Raw genomic sequence first — 17,562 nt, 5'->3', positions numbered from 1 at the left:
GCAGGCGGATTTCTGAGTTCGAGGCCAGCCTGGTCTACAGAGTGAGTTCAGGACAGCCAGGGCTACACAGAGAAACCCTGTCTCGAAAAACAAAAAGACTGCTGGGTCCTTGGTCTTAGCCAGCTGTAAGCCTCTACATATGCTGTCCAGAGGCTATTTCCATACATCCTTGGCCAGAAGAAAAGTTTGAGTTTTTTGGACAGGATCTCTCTGTGCAACCTATGCTGACTTCACAACCCTCCTGCTTTAGCTTCCAGTGTGCTGGGACTACCAATGAGCTTCACCACACACAGCTAAAAGTCCTGTCTCCCTAGCTGGGCCCCATCTCCATGTACCAGTGTGTTCCCAGCTAGTCCAGACCTCCTAAGCAGTACACTCCGGCCAGCTTGCCCTTCCACAAGCAGAGCAAGCCAACCTTGAATGGAGCTGGTTCACCCTCTGGCAGCTCCTGGTTAGACCATGTTGGACTATAGCCTTGGGAATCTACCCTAGGCCCAGGCATGGGGATAGCCCACAGGAGTTAGCTTCAATCAGTGAACAAGTGCAAACTTTGGCAAAGAGTTTTAATGGCAAAGTTGGCTGCAGCGACAATGCCACGCAGGGTAGGGCCAGAAGCCACAGTGGGCAAGAAAGGGTCAGCGGGCAACAGGACAAAGCCAGTTCCCTGAAGAAGCGGCGAGCAAGGACCTGCAGGCAGTAGTGGGCAGGTGGACACTACATGATGGAACAGGCAGATAGTGGGTTCCGCACATGGCAGGTGCATGCAGCCCCACAGTACTGCCGGAAGGTCTGGTAGCAGCTGCCTTCAGATTCACCCCCCCACTGTCCACCGGATGGGGCAGTCAGGGCTTCAGGTGGCAAGCGGCTCAGGATGGATGTGTTGACAGCCAGTGCAGCCAGGCCATAGTCAGTGAAGAGCACAGTCTCCCGGTGGCAGGTGGGACAGGAGATGAACTTGTACTTAGGGCAAGACTCATAAAGAATCTGCAGGCACTGCTCACACACAGAGTGCAGGCAAGACAGCACACGGGGCCGCCGCTGAGTGACGTTGTATGTGTGCCCACAGGTGGGGCACTCCAGGGGCTCACCTGCTATCACTGGCCCAGATGATGAAGGTGCAGAGGCTGTTGGGCCAGGTCGAATCACATACTGATTTACAATGACCTCATCCACTGGTGCCACCCGGGGGAAGCCCAACTCAGAACTGCCCTTGCGGGGCCGCCTTGGCAAGGGTGGAGTGTGGGATGCTCCTTCCAAGGTAGGCATGTCCCCCCCACATGCCTGGTTGACAATGATCTCTGTGTCTGAGGGCCAAGCACGCTTGGGTGCCAGAGTGGGAGTGGGCCTGGGTGCAGGAGGGAAGCAGGGGGTGGCCGCCGGGAGCTCAGGGAACTTTTCAGGGTGGACAATCTTCATGGCCTCCATTTTGAGGATGACATGGGGGCCTTTCAGGCAGGACATGAGGAGGCCCGGCCATCCACTGCCCACCTCAGGCCCAGGGTCAGCTGGCATCCGGCTCTCTACAGTCAGACTGGATGTTGGCACAGGTGGGGGTGTTGGGTGGGGCCGTGGGGGAAGAGAAGGGGCTGCATCCTGGTCCTGCCAGGCCTGGTGAGGACCACGGTTACTTTGTGGACTGCAAGGGGCAGCCGGTGACAGCTTGGAGGGCAACCCCCCTCCCAGTGGCCACAATGGCTTATCTGATTCAGTCCGAAGAGGAGGAGGAAGAGGAGGGGGAGGGGGAAGCAGGCGGGGACAAGGGGGTATGGGTGGCTGTTTGGGGCTCTGGAGCTCACCCAGGGTCTCTGTCTGCTGAAGCTGGCAAGGGGGCGTGGAGGGGCCTCCTCCTGTAGCAGAGGTCAGCAGTCCCTGGGCCGGGACATCTGGGCAGGCAGGGGCTAGGTGGGCCCCATGGCTCCAGGACAGGGCGCCCAGGGAAGGCAGCTAGCCTGATCCCTGGCTGCCAGAGGACCTGGGCTGAAGGCTCCGCGGCAACAGCAATGGAGAGGCCTGCACCAGGCCTGAGCTGCGGGTGAGAGACAGCGTGAGGGCAGCACGGGGCCCACCTCACTCTCGCCCTTGCCCTCGCCCCCATCCTTCACAAAGGACAGGGTGCCCGACCTCTGACCCTGACCTCATCCGTGGGATCTCCACGGAACTCTGAACGCAACCCCCTCCCCAGTATACTCTCCGAGATCCGACTCACTGTCCGGAGGACTATGAAAATGGAAAGGGGTGATGTCTCTGGCCCCCGCCCCTCCCCCTCCTCCCCCTCCCACCCCCGCTCACCTGCCCCAGCCTGGCGTTCCCCGGCTGCGCCGCCGCCGCAGCAGAGGTTGTCTCAAAGGCAGGCCCGGATGCGGCGCTCACACCTTGCTCTAGTGACTCCGATAGCTCCCGCGGCTCCAGTGGAGACCTCGGGCGATGGCGGGCGCAGACGGCACCCAGGGCGCGAGCGCTGGTGCTGGACGCAAGGCTCGGCGTGGTGGCGGCGACAGCGGCGACGGCGGCGGCGGCAGGTGCGTGCGGAGCGTGGCGCGCTCTGCGGCGGAGGCGCGGGGACCGCAGTGCGCGCGGCGCCCGCCCGCGCCCGCAGCGCCACCCCCTGTCTGGGGACCCGCGCGGGGTCCACGGGGCGGGGCCAGTCTCCTAGCCGCCCCTCGATCCACGCCTGGTCTGGCGTCGGCTCCCTGTGTCGACCTCCCAGCTAGCTACCAGCTGGTCAGAATCCCCGTGCGGACAAGATTCCCTTGCCTCTTGGCTGATCCCCTGAGGGGCCAAATCCTCCCCCCCCCTCAATTTTGTAAGGGAAATCTTCATGTTTTACTCCCTCATTTTGAGCCTCACAATGCCGAGCGAGCAGGGGTTCCAGCGTTCCATTTGTGTATCAGTTACCTTTCAAGCTCTGAAAGGGCAGGGTCCTTTAACTTCAAACCCCGACACACCCCCTGTGTGAACGCCGGGAGTTTTCCAATTCACTGACGTATCCACACAAGGATTCGTCAAAGAGGGCGTTGGGACAGCAAAAGGGACAAGGGTTTTTGAGTGGATACCAGAAGAGTGGACACACAGGGAACTGGGGCAGTCACAGGAAGCTCAGAAGTTTCATGGACTGGAGATGGAGACTTGGAAATACCAGGTATAGGTTGGCAGTCCGCGTGTAGGGTGGAGGGCCCACTGTGCACACTCACCTGCCTAGGGTGGGGTAGCCCTTTCTTGGATCTCATCAGGTCAGCACGTGCTTCTATGTCTCACAGTTATGTACTAAACTGACCCCACCCAGCAGAGGCCCCATTCCTTTCATCCTCCTCCTCCTACCTGGTCCTCTTCTACCTGGGCTACACCTTTGCCTCGGGGTGGAGGGGTGTGGGGGGGGATCCGTGAGGAAAAGACTAAAGACACACTCTGATGACATGGTGTTTACATGTTCAGAATGCCCTCTCATGGCCACCATGCATAACACTGAGTCCTATGCCTGACCCTGGAAAGTCCAGATTTTCTTCAGGCTACAGCCCCTTTCTGTACAATTGGACGAATGGAACAGTGTTCCTTGAGAGCCAAAGCTGGGCCAGACTTTACAGTTCTGCGGAACCATTGGTCCACTTCAGGGCTCCTTCAGCAAGACAATGTGAGAGGAGGGGTCAGGTGCTGAGTTGTAGAGGGGAGGCGTTCCGTGGAAACCTGGCACGCATGCATGATGTTGGCCAACTCAGATAACTGCGGACAGAGAAAGGAGTGAGCCAGCCCACCGTTCCCCGGAGGGCTCGGCTCACTTACCCATTCACTCAGCATGTGCGCAAGGCCACCTACCGCCCCACCCTCTGCCGAGGGTCCCGCCCCATGAAACGAAGCCACGCCCCGTAGGAGAATAAGGTTCCCCTACCCCTACCCCCCCCAACTCCACGGCCGTTCTGAGCTGAGCGGTATGAGCCAAGGATCAGTCCAAACCCGGTCCTTAGGAAACCCTGGAGCGCGGAGGCTTCTGGGGAATTAAGTTTTCCACTGAGCACCTCGGCCTGGTTTACGCATGCTCCCGGCTAGGGGCGGAGTCTAAAGGGGCGATGAGCAAGATTAAGGGAGCTTGTGTAAACTCTGGTTTTCTCCTTTATTAAGCTTGTTTCCCCCAGACCCATTTCCTTTTACTTGCTAAGTTGCTCGAACTCTTGTCTCGACCTGACTGACTGGCTCTACGCAGTCTTAATCAGTCACCCTGGCTTGCAGACCCTGTCCTACTTGATGTCCTTCCTGGTGTTTTCCTGACTGGAGTCTGAGCCTGTCCCGCTGGTTGCAGACCCAGGGAAGCCCACTGTTGTCTCTACCCTAGCCCCACCGTCACTCTTCGTGCCCTCTGTGGGCAAGGAGATGAAGCTGCAAAAGCAGAAGGGTGCCAGGGCCAAGAATGGGTGCTGGGAACAGAAAACGGCACCTGGGGGGCGGCGGGGGGGGGGGGTTCTTTCATCCCAACTAGCAACACAAAAAAGGAGCTGAAAATGTCACTGTATCTGAAGTTCATGTAAGATAAGTAAAGTGTATCTGCGAAGTTGTGTCAAACTTATTATTATTATTAAAGTGGAAATCTTCCAAGTAGTTTTAATTGTCTTGTGCACTCAAACATCTCAGTATGTGTTGGTGGCAAGGAGGAGCTCAGAACAGTGGCAGAAGAGATGTAAGTCATGGCTGGGTAGCCCCAGCACCTCTGAAGACCCCAGAATCTGAAGGCCTGCCTCTACTTCCTTTCTGGGGCCATGACCCAAGGAGGTTGGGCATGCTCAGATGAATCGTGATTGAGTCATCCCAGATTGGCAAATGCCCCTTAAAGTCCAAGCCTTGGCCTCCACCCATCGGGGAATGAGGGGTGACTGGCTGTTGTGCTCTAGTTGTTGAGGCCTCTTAGGATCTTGGGAACCCCATCTTTAAGCTCCACCCCAAGGCCCCACCCCTCTCTAGGAGGGAAAAGGCACTTGCTGGTAGCTCTGCTCACAGGCACTGAGACCTGGAGCTGGAGGACTAAGAAGACAGACGGCTGCTGCTTGCCACAGGTGAGTCCTTGTCTAGATACTGACCTGTACTTTACAGGTTCTTCCTGGGCAGCCCCTGCTCTCCCCTGGACGCTCATTAGTGCCTTCTAGCCTTTTGTCCCCATTCCAGCTGCATCCTGGAGCATTTCTTGGATACTTGATGGAGGGTGGTAACTGGGTACTTGGGCCTACCTCCAATACACATAGGCCTTGCACATAGATGCCTTCGGGATATGGCTCTCCAAGGGCAGACTCCTCTTAAATGGGTGTCTTCTTAGGTGACAGGCTCTCAAGCAGCTTTTTTCTTTCTGCTCACCCCTGCAGCCTGGACCATGGACCCCCATGAGATGGTTGTGAAGAATCCATATGCCCACATCAGCATTCCTCGGGCTCACCTGCGCTCTGACCTGGGGCAGCAGTTAGAGGAGGTTCCTTCTTCATCTTCCTCCTCTGAGACTCAGCCTCTACCTTCAGGAACATGTATCCCAGAGCCAGTGGGCTTCTTACAAACTACTGAAGCCCCCGGGCCCAAAGGTATCAAGGGCATCAAGGGTACTGCTCCTGAGCACGGCCAGCAGACCTGGCAGTCACCCTGCAATCCCTATAGCAGTGGGCAACGTCCGTCGGGACTGACTTATGCTGGCCTGCCACCTGTAGGGCGTGGTGATGACATTGCCCACCACTGCTGCTGCTGCCCTTGCTGCTCCTGCTGCCACTGTCCTCGCTTCTGCCGTTGTCACAGCTGTTGTGTCGTCTCCTAGCTGACTATTGAACCTCCAGGGCTGTGCAGCCCAGGTTTCTGCTCAGTGCCAAAGTGGTACTGGACATCAGGAGCAGCCGTTGTCATGAGCATCAGCCATTTCCTGCCCTGAGCAGGGGAGCCTGTCCACCAGGAAGGTTCAACTGGAGCCTTCTGGAATAGGGTTCCAGCCACTAGCCATGTTGGCAACAACAGGGACACCCTTCACGTCCTGCAAGACTTTGGCAATAAAGCAGGATGAGCGTTGTGCCCGTGACTGCTTTTTGTTTTGTTTTGTTTTGTTTTGTTTTCAAGACAGGGTTTCTCTGTGTAGCCCTGGCTGTCCTGGAGCTCACTCTGTAGACCAGGCTAGCCTCGAACTCAGAAATCTGCCTGCCTCTGCCTCCCAAGTGCTGGGATCAAAGGTGTGTGCCACCACTGCCTGGTCGTGACTGCTGTTTTACAGAGGCCCTTTTGGGAGAGGGTCCTAGTCTGGACAACTACTTTCATCCTCAACATATACAAATAAAATCTCCCCAACAGGCTCCCAAACTCTGTGGGATCTTCCAGAGACTGGAAAGATTTAGAGACTGCCTCATGATACCCATAATTTATGGACCTGGCAGGTCTCAGTCTGCCCAGGGGCTTGTAGGTGGCAATATGTCCACTGCCCTGAGCCAGTTCCCTGTACTCCCTAAGGCTCAAGCTGAAAGAGTAAACAAGGCTAACCTTGAGTCACAGGCAGGAGGGTGCCATGCATGCCACTGCTGGGGGCCCTGAGAAAGTATTCTAGAGGGGAATCAGATTGGAGGACTCTTGGTAGGTGGAGCTGATGTTAGCAGGTTTCAGGGAGTGGGAGCACAAGGGTGCAGGACCCAGAATCCAGCCCTGCCCAATGTGAGTCACCTCCCAGTCCCAGCCAGGGCATGCTCCTGTTTCCCACAAAATGTAATTCCTGAAGTCTAGAGCTCTGTTTCTGTCATAATTTGAGTGATCTATACTAGACCTTGAAGATGAGGCAGGGAAGGGTTGAGGGGAATACTCTCTTCTTGTCTGTCCAAGCAGTGTAAGATGTCTGTTGGGGGCCATGAATGAGATTCCAGGATAGGGAGTGTGCCAGGAAGCCAACCCTGGCAGCCAGGTGTTTCCGGGGCAGGGCAGAGCCACACACCACATGGAGAGGAAGAGCTGGCCTCACAAGACAAACTAGTCCTCTCGAAGTCGGCCATCCCCTGATTGCAAAGACAGGTCATATAAGAGGACAGCCTAGATGTGTAGTGTGTCAAGGTCTCCAGGTATGAGCAGATAGGTCATAGCCCCGAGTCACCTTTCCAAGCTCTTTGTCCCCTGTTCTAGTAAAGGCCAGTACTGGAACCCGTTTGACCAGTCTTAAAGGCAGACTGCCAAGGGAGTGGGTAAAAGTGAGTAAGGAGGGTTGGTCTGCCCTTGGCTTTCTTGTAGCAACCCCTTTTGTGCAGTTCTAGAGGCCCTGACAACCTATCCCAACACAAGTGTGTCTCCCTAGTTCTTCACTGTCTTCAGGCCTCATCATAGGGAAGGAACACCAAGGCCGCTTCCCTGAACTGTCTTCCTGGACTATTGCAAAGGCTGTGGGTCTGAAGGGCAGCCAACAGGGAGGTGCTTTTGATGAGCAGGGGGAGTGCTGTGGGGATGATGGGTGTGAACACTTTGTGTTCAAGTGCCACCTCAGGACCAATGGGCTGGCTACTGCCTGGGACATCAGAGTAGAGCCATGCTAGGGAGAGAGGAAGATGATGCTGAGAGGTGCCACAATTTACCAAGAATATGCATGCACTCTACTCTGGAGTGGGTGGGGCAGGCTCCATGAAAGGTGATGTGAGCTGAGAGGCTAAAGAGTGGGCTTCGCCGGACAGTGTGTCTTATGCCTTTAATCCCAGCACTTGGGAGGCAGAGGCAGGTGGATTTCTGAGTTTGAGGCCAGCCTGGTCTACAGAGTGAGTTCCAGGACAGCCAGGGCTACACAGAGAAACCCTGTCTCAAAAAAAAAAAAAAAAAAAAAAAGAGTGGGCTTCACTCTGGCAAAGCAGGAAGATATTACAATGTGGGGATCGGACGAGAAGAGGCTGATCCTGGGAGAAGAGTACAGAACGGGAGGACTTAGGTGTTGGGGACAGCTAGGGCAAAGAAAGACAAAGGCAAGTCTTTAGGAGTTATGAGGGGGAGTGGTCTGGGCAGCATCCTGTCATGAGGGGGCTGGCTCACCTTATCTCCTGCCCAGTGGGTGGTACATCAGATCCAGTTGCAGACGCTTTGTGACTGAAAGAGGAGCCCACTCTAGCTTGATGCTGCCACCACCTGCCTCCTGCCGTCTTGCCTGTGTAGATAGTAATGCGAGCCCAAGGAGGGAGCCATGAGGTGTCCAGGGTCCCCACCCCCTCCTCCAACAATCCTCTAGCTTGGAATAGCTTTCTGGTGAAGCGGATGCAGGTAAGAGAAGCCTGGGGTTCAGGAAGGCTAGGGGTGGGGGTAAGCAGGAGGGGCCACCGAGGGGTCTCAACAGTGGGATAGAGTGCTGTTTCAGCCAATGACCACAGAAACAAGAGATATGCCCAGACTTTATGAGAGCCTAAGACTACCACCTTCCCCCCAGGTGTGTAGGCACTGACTTTCTGGGGAGGCATTCTGGAGGCCAGCATGGGTCAAACTGTCACATAGGTGGTCACAGGAGAATTGTAGCTTGTGTTAGTGCTCTGTTGGTTCCCTCATACTGTCCCTAGGATGCTGCAGCCTGAAGGCCTCTATGCCTTGGAGGAGGGGACAGCCCTGACAGCCTCACGGAATGACTGCATCATCTGCTACTCTGCCTATGACCTCTCAGTACACTTGCCTCGACGTCTCTACTGTGGCCACACCTTCTGCCAGGCATGCATGCAGCGGCTGGATATGCCAGCCCACGAACAACACTGGATCCCCTGTCCACAGTGCCGACAAAGTACCCCTATGCCCCGTGGAGGGGTGACCATGTTGGACCTGGACCTGGCTGCCTTCTTGGCAGTTAAAGCTGAACGGGAACCATCAAAAATAGAACCCAGGTCCTCTGTCCCCCTCAAAGTCAACACTACCATCGCTCAGCAGCCAGCTGGACTCTACCCCACCTTGCGCCCCCAACCCCACTTCCCTCAGCCTGGATGCTGCTGCTGGGGTTGGGGAAGACTGTGCTGGTACCCCCCTGGGAACCCCGAAGTCTAAATTCTGGCCATCTCCACCCCCACAAAGGAAACTCTGCTTAGTAGTTTATCTACCTTGGATAGTACACAATGCAAACAGAACAGCCTGCTAGCAAGACAACTCTCCTATGACTGTACACAACCAAATATAGTGGTGTCACCTTGACCAGGAATATTTCGAGCCATAGCCTAAGGTCAGAGTCAATGGCCATGGTGCCATAAGACTGCACACTAGGCTGGGGAACTCCCATTCTACTGGCCTAGATTCTCGTACCTCAAAGTAGTCTGACCCTGGTTAGCCAGCATCCTGCTGTCTATGCCTCTTGTAAACCCAGGACTCAGCTGAGAGAATGGCTCCCAAGAGTCTGTGGGGGTGAGTGTATGGGCCTGGGCAGGGCCAGGCTATGGGTGTATGTAAGTGGCTGGCATCAGAGTAGGTCTTCCTCTCTATAAACATCCAGAGGTATGAATCAGGAGCGAGGGCAAGTTATCTCCTCTATCCCTGGAGTCTCATGTGTTACTGTCTATCCAACAATGCTCACTGAGCTCCTACCATGAGTCAGGCTCTGTTCTCTGTCTGCAGCACAGGTACCAAAGAGGGGTGCAATGGAGGGCTAGCTCTGACAAGGGGTCTTGACTGAGATCTCACTGCTCATTTTCCTATCTCAAGACTCTAAGCTTTCATCTACCACTGGTGACTATAATACAGACCCTTTAGTAGGTGATAGAGGCTACAGATGGCTGACAACCCCAAGACCAAAGCTGTAAGCTTCCATCCTGCTAGGAAGGCTGTATTCAGGAGGCCCTGGGAGGAGCCTCCTGGGCAGTGGGTGTAGGATGGGAGGCTAGAGAATTTGCTGAATAAACATTAAGAAGACTCCTTCCCTGGGCAAAGTCCCTCAAGCAGCTAGGTTGGGCACTGAGCAGAGAAGGCTGCTGGAACTTGCAGGGGAGGGCCTAGTCCTCATCCCAAGGTCTGGAAAGGGCCTGATCCACAAAAAGGGACATTTCACATGCATGTGCAGACAGGACAGTGCTCAACTGGGAAGAGATACTCAGATAAGGGTCGGGCAATGAGCTCTGCCCACCTCTTTCCATGCAGATAGAGATTCCAAGTCCTGGACCCCTGCTGGGCTCCCCAGAAAGCCCTTCTAGATCTGGCCCCACCCTTAAACTCAGATTTGAATCTGCTGACCTCGGAGCCTCCGTGCATTCCCAGGCCACCTGAGGAAATCCATCTTCCACACCCACCTGGTGCAAAGGGCTTCTCTCTTGTCTCTGTCAGGTGCTGAGATGAGCATGATAAGGTTTGCAGAGTTTGCAGCACAGAAAGAAGGAGAAGGGCAACTTTCTTGTGGGGTTTCTAGGCAGCCCCAGCCAGAATGACAGCATCCTGCCTGGGTGGTGTAGAATGTCTATTAAATGTATCCAATGCCTACTGGTGGCTGCAGTGTCTAGCTCTCTTTTGCTCCTGGCCAAATGTTGCCCATCTCTGGAAGAAGTTCCACCCTAAGAGAGTTGGGCTGGGGGCTCAGGACTCCTAGCCCTAGGATGACAAGGGTCTGAATAAGGAAGGCCTTGGGCCAGGCAGGGTCTCCCCTTGGGGGCCCCAGCTCCTGGGTAAACATTAATGGGGCTCCACACATAGCAGGTCATGTGCGCACCCGACAGATCTTTGACCTGCAGCTGTTCCCTCTGTGCCTCCTCCCTGCTGGTGCCCCCTCACCATACATGCAGGTAGGAGCTCCTAGAACCAGACCAAGCTCTAGGACACTGAGCCCAGAGCTTAGTGAGCATCAGGTCCAGGGTTTGGGCATCATTCTGAAACCCTAGGACCTTAGGGCAAGTGAGAAGAGCCTAGAGGCAGGTTGGAGGGAGGGGACACAAAGGACCCCTGGGCCTGAGCCCAATCACTGTGGAAGGACCCAGGGTAGACTAAGATTCAAAGAGTTCCAGAACCAGAGCCCATGGGGCCAGAGCTGCCAGGAGGGCCCTGACATGGGCAGGGGGCTCCCAAACTCTGCTCCTAAGTCTGGGGGGTGGGGCTCTTATCAAGCAAAGGCGTCACTTGTTTGGTATCAAATACCAAAGTCTAAGCTGGGACCATCTGCAGTGTCCTTACTGACACTTGATAGGCGAAATCCCAGGGTTCTCTATCTAGTCAGCGGCTACTTCCTGCCAGTGCCCTAGAACCCTGTACCCTTAGTCAGCTGTCAAACTTTCTTTCAGCAAAGACCAGTGAGGGAGCTGGGAAGCCAGTGTCCCATTTCTTCTGCCCCCTGAAACTAGACTGGGTTTGTCTGATAACCATCCGAGGTCACCGTATCCATCTGTCTGTGGTCAGAGGAAAAGGAGAACCACCAAGACCTGCAAGGTGTGGGGGGTGTGGCGGAGCAGCAGCTGCGGTTTCAGGTCAGGGGCCTGACTTTAGTCGGCTTGGTGGGATAGAGGGTGGAGTAAGAGGAACAACCAACTTGTACTGCCTTGCCCGCAGCAGAGCTAGGATTGGGCCTGGATCTTCCCCTTCTTGAAATCCATGCCGAATTCCCTCGCCGGTGGCCAGGTCCCCAACCCTACTCTGGATGCCTTTGACCTGGTGGACCGGAGTCTGAGAAATGCAGGTATTCGGTGTCCCTGGGTTCCTATCTCTTAGCAACTACCCTAGGCAAAAATGAAATTTCTCTAGCTTCCCTCTGGACATAGAGAGGTCTCTTTTCACCTCTGGCCTGAGCAGACTCATTTGATCCCTTCCCTATCCCTGCCTCTGCTTCTATACTCACCCATGGCCCCTTGGGTTGCCCCAGTCCCCTCCACTTCTCCTTCCTTTTGTCCTTCTCCTTGGGAATTCTACAAATAGCCCTACCTGACCTGACCCCTGCAGGAACCTCCGGTTCCATTCCAGGCTCGGAAGAGAGAGGTACAGACCCCTGGACCTTCTCTCCACTGAAGAACACTGACCAAATGAAAGGTAGGACCGGGGGTGTGACACAGCATACAAGCAGGCCCCAGCAAAGCATAGTCTGGGACTTAATAGAACCCACCTCCTAGAAACCCACATTGAAATGCTTGAGGAAACCTCCCCCAGCCAGCCGCTTATCTTCCTTTTACTCCCTTTCGATGGCTCCATTTCTGGGACTCCCCTTTCAAGGTCATGGGCCAAGTTATATGACAAAGGAACAAGGGAGGACAGAGAAAGGGACACAGTCTCTGCCTTGGGGAACTAATACAAGGGAAGATGTGGGTCCCTGCCCAATGGGACAGAAGGGAGATCCTGTGCTCTGCCTGAGAGGTGACAGAAAATATGGCCCCTGTTCTCAGAGAGCAAAGTGTGTGTGTGTGTGGGGGGGGTGTTGCTGGGCAGTAGTCAGCTGGTCAAAGATAGCCCTATCTGATGTCCCTAGAGGTTGGCATGGCCAGCAGGCTTCGCCGGGTGGTCAGCAGCTTTCTCAAGGCATGTGGACTCCTGGGAAGCCTCTACTTTTTCATCTGCTCCCTGGACATCCTCAGTTCTGCTTTCCAGCTACTAGGCAGTGAGTGGCCAGGGGGGAGGCCAGGGTAAGGGTGGGAGGTCGGTTCTTTACAGCCTTGTTGCATCTCCCTGTGGGGAATAGGCAAAATGGCTGGAGACATTTTCAAGGACAATGTGGTGCTGTCCAACCCTGTGTCGGGCTTGGTCATTGGTGTGCTGGTCACAGTCCTTGTCCAGAGCTCCAGCACATCTTCCTCTATCGTGGTCAGCATGGTGGCCTCTAAGTGTGAGTGCACCTCTTTTTCCCAGGGCAGCGGGGTGGGGGGTGAGGGCTGGTGAGCAGGAATTGCTGAAATGGCACCCCTACAGTGCTGACTGTCCAGGTGTCTGTGCCGATCATCATGGGCGTCAACGTGGGTACTTCGATCACCAGCACCCTGGTCTCAATGGCGCAGTCAGGGGACCGGGATGAATTTCAGAGGTGAGTACTGGCTGAAGAGCCAGACTGGTTCTGCCTTGGCCTCGGCGGAGGCTGCTTAGGCAGACAGCCTGCCCTGTGTGACTGCAGGGCCTTCAGTGGCTCGGCCGTGCATGGCATCTTCAACTGGCTCACAGTATTGGTATTGCTGCCGCTGGAGAGTGCCACCGCAGCATTAGAGAGACTGAGTGAACTGGCCCTGGGTGCTGCTAGCCTGCAGCCAGGGCAGCAGGCCCCCGACATCCTCAAGGCACTGACTCGGCCTTTCACACACCTCATCATCCAGGTGAGGACAGATGTACCAGAGGAAGGTACCTGTGCCTGGCTGATGGAGCAGGGCAGAAGCCCTGTGCCGGATGGGAGCAGAAGAGGGTTTAGGCTTTTATAATAGGCTGAGGGATAGGAATGCCTGACGACACATAACTGTGCCCCCTTTGTCTACCAGCTGGATAGCAGTGTGATAACCAGCGGTGTTACCAGCAACACCACTAACAGCAGCCTGATTAAGCATTGGTGTGGCTTCAGGGGGGAGACGGTGAGGTGCCTCTGACATGCTGAATCGTCCCGCCCACTTGATTGTGAGCCTTCTGAATCTCTCTCTGTCTTCCTACTGTGAGCCTGGCCTGAGTCCTCCCTATCCCTCAGCCCCAGGGAAGCAGTGAGGGATGTGGCCTCTTCAACTCTTGCACAGAGAGGAACAGCTCAGCATATCCAGAGGAGGACAGATTGCTCTGTGAGTGCCTTCCACCTGTCTCACCCCTACCCCGGTTCCAGGTCTGCCTCCCTCCGACTCACCACCGTCCCCTGCTACAGGCCATCACCTGTTTGCGGGCTCAAAACTCACAGACTTAGCTGTGGGCTTCATCCTGCTGGCGGGCTCGCTGCTGGTGCTCTGTGTCTGTCTGGTCCTCATCGTTAAACTGCTCAACTCTGTGCTGAAGGGTCGCATCGCACAGGCTGTGAAGACTGTTATCAATGCAGGTGGGTGTAAGGGTGCCCTGGGCCTGGGCTGGAAGACCAGGCAGGGATTTAAGAATGACCCAGCACCCGACCATGCACACCTGCAGATTTTCCCTTCCCCTTTGGCTGGCTCAGTGGCTATTTGGCTATCCTCGTTGGCGCAGGCCTAACCTTCTTGCTTCAGAGCAGTAGTGTCTTCACAGCAGCCATCGTGCCTCTCATGGGTGAGCCAAGGTGGGCAGTGGGCTTGGAGTTGGGGGAGATGAGCTGGGCCTCCTAGTAACCCTTCATTCCTCCAGGGGTTGGGGTGATTGACCTGGAACGGGCCTACCCCCTCTTCTTGGGTTCCAACATCGGCACCACCACCACAGCCCTGCTGGCTGCCTTAGCCAGCCCTGCAGACATGTTAATCTTCGCAGTTCAGGTACTAGCCTCAACCATTTCCTTTTTCACAGCACAGCCCAGGCTGGCTACGTCCCTAGCTCTCCCTGGGCTCCACTGACTGACCACAGGCCTGCAGCTCTACCTCTCAGACCCAGGGGGACATTGCAGGACCCCACAGCCTGAGTCTTAGTTCTTCCTTTCCACGACTGTTTTCCCAGAATGCCCTGTGGCCATCTATCATTAACAATCCCACAGATTCCCCGAAGGACCCCTGCTCCTCTGGCCCCTCCTCTGGTCCATACCTGCAATGTGATTCTTCCCAAATTCCCGTTTCTCCATGGACCAAGCTCCTGTCTTCCCAGACTCTGTCCTGGGGATGTTCCAGCTCAACTGTGCTAGCTTCATCATGCCGCCTGAACTGAGATACAGTTTTGCCTCTAAGTTGTCTCTCCCAGACCTCCCAGCTCTGGGCTTCAATCCTTTTCAAGCTCAGACTCTCTAAATCACCTAGTCTTTGGTCCACTGCCCCCACTCTAGATTCCCTCCTGCCTGGGACAGGATCAGGTTCTGAAATCTTGGATTGCATTGGCTGCTGCTATAGGGAAAACTGAGCCTAGCTCTCCCTGCGTCCCACTTGCATCCTTGTATCTGCCTCTGTATTATCTTTGTCACTTAGACCCTCCTGAGCCTGCACCATCCTCTCCAAGCCCCCTGGATTGTGCTCATTTACAGAAAGGCCATATGTCGTGCTCCCTACCAACCTCCCATTGTCTCTGATAGCAGCAGGGTTTTGTTACCACACACAGGTGCTGACACAGACCCCTATCTCCTAAAACACGGGCAGGAGGAATATGGTGAATACGAGCCTAACCTGGCTAGACGCTGCTGTACTACATGATCTGTCTGAATCACTCAGCAGGACACAGCAGACAAGCTTCAGACTTGACCAGAGCAGGAAAGGATAGTTTCTAAAGAGCCCAGAGCCCAGGTAGTCCAAGCTCCTTATGCCCTCTTGCCTTTCCTGCCTACCAGGTTGCTCTCATCCACTTCTTCTTCAACCTGGCTGGCATACTGCTGTGGTACCTGGTGCCTGTCTTGAGACTGCCAATTCCACTGGCCAAGCGCTTTGGAAACCTGACTGCCCAGTATCGCTGGGTGGCCATTGTCTACCTACTATTCACCTTCCTGCTGCTACCCCTAGCAGCCTTTGGACTTTCCCTGGCAGGGGGCGTAGTGCTGGCTGCAGTAGGGGGTCCTCTGGTGGGGCTGGTGCTCCTTATCATCCTGGTTAATGTCCTACAACAACACCGACCATCTTGGCTGCCTCGCTGTCTTCAATCCTGGGCCTGGCTGCCACTCTGGCTCCATTCTCTGGAGCCCTGGGACCGCCTGGTGACTGCTTGTTGCCCCTGCAGGGCCTGCAGCAACTCCCATATGAGCAGCAAAGTGGCTCACTGCTATGAGAACCCACAAGTCATAGCTTCTCAGCAGTTGTGAAAAGTGGGTACCATAGCCAGCTCCACTAGCTTCAGGGCACTGGAGGCGGGAGAGACCGCCTGCCAGTCCTCGCTAAGACAGAGGAGCAGGGCTCCACATGGATGTTTTAGTCTCTTGTATTCTCTCCTTTTCAAATAAACGAGGTGACTATTGAGGAGTGTCGACCTTCTCTCCTAGATGGGGTTGCCTATCCCGAAGCTGAGTGGAGATGGCCAAGCAGTGCCATGCTGCCCCTAGTGGAGACTAGAGATTAGGGTATTCCCCCACCCCACCCCACCCCAAGCCTGCAGCTTGTTTATTTCTGTAGTGGCTGGTGACAACCGGTTTACAGGAGCCCTTCCGGAAGAGCTGCCTGGAAAGGCTGGTCAGGGCAGAGAGCCCAAGTTCACGTCTCGAGGGAGCCTGAGATCCGCCAGCGATGGGTGTGAGAGAGCTGCAGTTAAGTATATGACTTTTATGAGTACATGAGTTGTGCAAGAGGCTGACTTTGCCATCTGCCGGCAAGCTTCATCAGGCATGGTCTCCCTAGCCACCAGGGGGCACCCTTCCTCCTGCCGGGATCCTAAACAGTGGGTTTGGACTAGGCCCTACCTCTGCCACCTTGATGCCCAGACTTGTCCAGGTAGCCTCCTAGGACTTGCCCATCTGGGTGAAAGGATATAAGGCCTAGACATCATTTTCTTTGCCTAGGTGGCTAAGAAAGGGCTTGGGAGAGGATGGGGCCCTGTTTGGAGCTCCTGCCCTCCTCCTTCTCGCCTCCTGCCAGATGATCTGGTTTTCAAACTGAAAGGTTTGTCCTACAGCCAACAGGTAACTGGACACCAGAGAAGAGGTGAAGACCTCTCCCCACCTCCTACAGCTTCAGGCTGTTCACAGCCTGAATCCCACCCCTCCCACACAACACCACCAAAAAGAAAGCAACCCGAAACATGTGGCCAACAGGACACACCGGTGTGAATTTTCTTGGCCTAAACTTTTCCTTGCACCCCCCAACCTCCAGGTTCACCTAGCTAGACTCTGAGTCAACAGGTATGGAGTCAGGGAGAGCCCGGAGAGCCATCCATTTATTGCCCAAGGGTTCTATCCTTATTGGGGTGTGTGTTGTTTTAAATTACTTTAGATTCACATGTATGAGTGGTTTTCTTTGGCTGCATTTTATGTATGTGTAGCACTTGTGCCTGGTGACATTGGAGGTCAGAAGGTGTCAGATCACCCAGATAGAGGAAAGGTTGTGGACCACCAAGCCTTCTGCCAGAGTAACAAGAGCTCATAACCACTGAGCTTTGTATTCCCTTCGACCCCCCCCCCCACACACACACATTGTAGGTGCCTCCATGGTCCTTTCTGTCCTTTTAGAACTTCCTAGGCCCTCTTTGTCCTTAGCCTTTACTGTCACCCAGGTTCTGTTCCATTTCCTACCCTCAGCTCCTAGGCTTCCTAGGACTAGAATTTATTGTGTCCACTAAGAGTCGAGGACTTGCAGAGATGAGCTCCAACAGGGACAGAGCCAGGTCTGTACACTGCAGCCCTAGTTCACTCACTCTTGTGACCCACTGAAGGCTTTTACACAGCCTTGTGGTGTTCTCTGATGTTCTAGAGGAGGAGCAGAGCCAGGCTGCATCTCTGGAAGACCCACTGAGGGAGTCAGTGAGGCCTAGTCCACAGGGGAATCACCTTGGCACCTCTCCTTCCGGGGTGAGGGGAGGCCTTTCACAAAAGCTGACTACTGGGTCCTTTAAGGCCACAGAGACTGTCTGCCTGCTGCTCCTGCCTGGCAGTAATGCACCCTCCCAGTGGGACCATGGCCA

At 55.2% G+C, this 17,562-nt stretch overlaps 4 protein-coding genes across 11 annotated transcripts; 3 read left to right on the top strand and 1 right to left on the bottom strand.

The window, feature by feature from the left end:
- Positions 1–537: 537 nt before the first annotated feature.
- Positions 538–2,510, bottom strand: Rnf208 (ring finger protein 208). Of its 2 annotated transcripts, XM_021156833.2 has the most exons (3): positions 2,290–2,510; positions 1,797–2,026; positions 546–1,608 (listed from the first exon to the last, which is right to left on the bottom strand). In XM_021156833.2, the coding sequence occupies exon 3, from the start codon at positions 1,510–1,512 to the stop codon at positions 715–717; it is 798 nt and encodes a 265-aa protein (XP_021012492.1). In that variant the 5' UTR covers positions 1,513–1,608; positions 1,797–2,026; positions 2,290–2,510; the 3' UTR covers positions 546–714. The 2 variants fall into 2 exon arrangements, with proteins under 2 accessions (XP_029330103.1, XP_021012492.1); XM_029474243.1 differs by having other exon boundaries at positions 538–2,026.
- Positions 2,511–4,946: 2,436 nt separating this feature from the next.
- On the top strand, positions 4,947–6,033 carry Cysrt1 (cysteine rich tail 1). The gene is made up of 2 exons (XM_021157069.1): positions 4,947–5,039; positions 5,343–6,033. Exon 2 carries the CDS (start codon positions 5,351–5,353, stop codon positions 5,777–5,779), a length of 429 nt encoding a protein of 142 aa, XP_021012728.1. The 5' UTR covers positions 4,947–5,039; positions 5,343–5,350; the 3' UTR covers positions 5,780–6,033.
- A 2,037-nt stretch (positions 6,034–8,070) lies between these two features.
- Rnf224 (ring finger protein 224) lies at positions 8,071–10,403 on the top strand. Its single transcript, XM_021155979.1, has 2 exons — positions 8,071–8,226; positions 8,517–10,403. The coding sequence occupies exon 2, from the start codon at positions 8,518–8,520 to the stop codon at positions 8,986–8,988; it is 471 nt and encodes a 156-aa protein (XP_021011638.1). The 5' UTR covers positions 8,071–8,226; position 8,517; the 3' UTR covers positions 8,989–10,403.
- A 243-nt stretch (positions 10,404–10,646) lies between these two features.
- Positions 10,647–15,906, top strand: Slc34a3 (solute carrier family 34 member 3). 7 transcript variants are annotated; one of them, XM_029474179.1, is made up of 14 exons: positions 10,647–10,703; positions 11,196–11,340; positions 11,464–11,587; positions 11,848–11,934; positions 12,368–12,496; positions 12,578–12,721; positions 12,805–12,916; positions 13,004–13,199; positions 13,359–13,448; positions 13,559–13,646; positions 13,727–13,894; positions 13,981–14,097; positions 14,173–14,297; positions 15,290–15,906. In XM_029474179.1, the coding sequence occupies exons 3-14, from the start codon at positions 11,503–11,505 to the stop codon at positions 15,752–15,754; spliced, it is 1,806 nt and encodes a 601-aa protein (XP_029330039.1). In that variant the 5' UTR covers positions 10,647–10,703; positions 11,196–11,340; positions 11,464–11,502; the 3' UTR covers positions 15,755–15,906. The 7 variants fall into 7 exon arrangements, with proteins under 7 accessions (XP_029330039.1, XP_029330040.1, XP_029330038.1 ...); XM_029474180.1 differs by having other exon boundaries at positions 11,461–11,587; XM_029474178.1 differs by having other exon boundaries at positions 11,196–11,378.
- Positions 15,907–17,562: the final 1,656 nt, after the last annotated feature.

Source organism: Mus caroli, chromosome 2, assembly GCF_900094665.2.
Source record: "Mus caroli chromosome 2, CAROLI_EIJ_v1.1, whole genome shotgun sequence".
Classification (NCBI taxonomy): Eukaryota; Metazoa; Chordata; class Mammalia; order Rodentia; family Muridae; genus Mus; species Mus caroli.
Note: the sequence above shows the minus strand (reverse complement) of the source record. Positions and strands in the feature narration are given on the sequence as shown.

Bases quoted from the DNA above. Each gene is read 5' to 3' on its own strand.
- Slc34a3 (XM_029474179.1), top strand. From the start codon at position 11,503: ATGCCGAATTCCCTCGCCGGTGGCCAGGTCCCCAACCCTACTCTGGAT. The intron at 12,917-13,003 runs GTGAGTACTGGC...GTGTGACTGCAG, and splicing joins GACCGGGATGAATTTCAGAG to GGCCTTCAGTGGCTCGGCCG. The intron at 14,298-15,289 runs GTACTAGCCTCA...CCTGCCTACCAG, and splicing joins TGTTAATCTTCGCAGTTCAG to GTTGCTCTCATCCACTTCTT.
- Rnf208 (XM_029474243.1), bottom strand. From the start codon at position 1,512: ATGCCAGCTGACCCTGGGCCTGAGGTGGGCAGTGGATGGCCGGGCCTC.
- Cysrt1 (XM_021157069.1), top strand. From the start codon at position 5,351: ATGGACCCCCATGAGATGGTTGTGAAGAATCCATATGCCCACATCAGC.
- Rnf224 (XM_021155979.1), top strand. From the start codon at position 8,518: ATGCTGCAGCCTGAAGGCCTCTATGCCTTGGAGGAGGGGACAGCCCTG.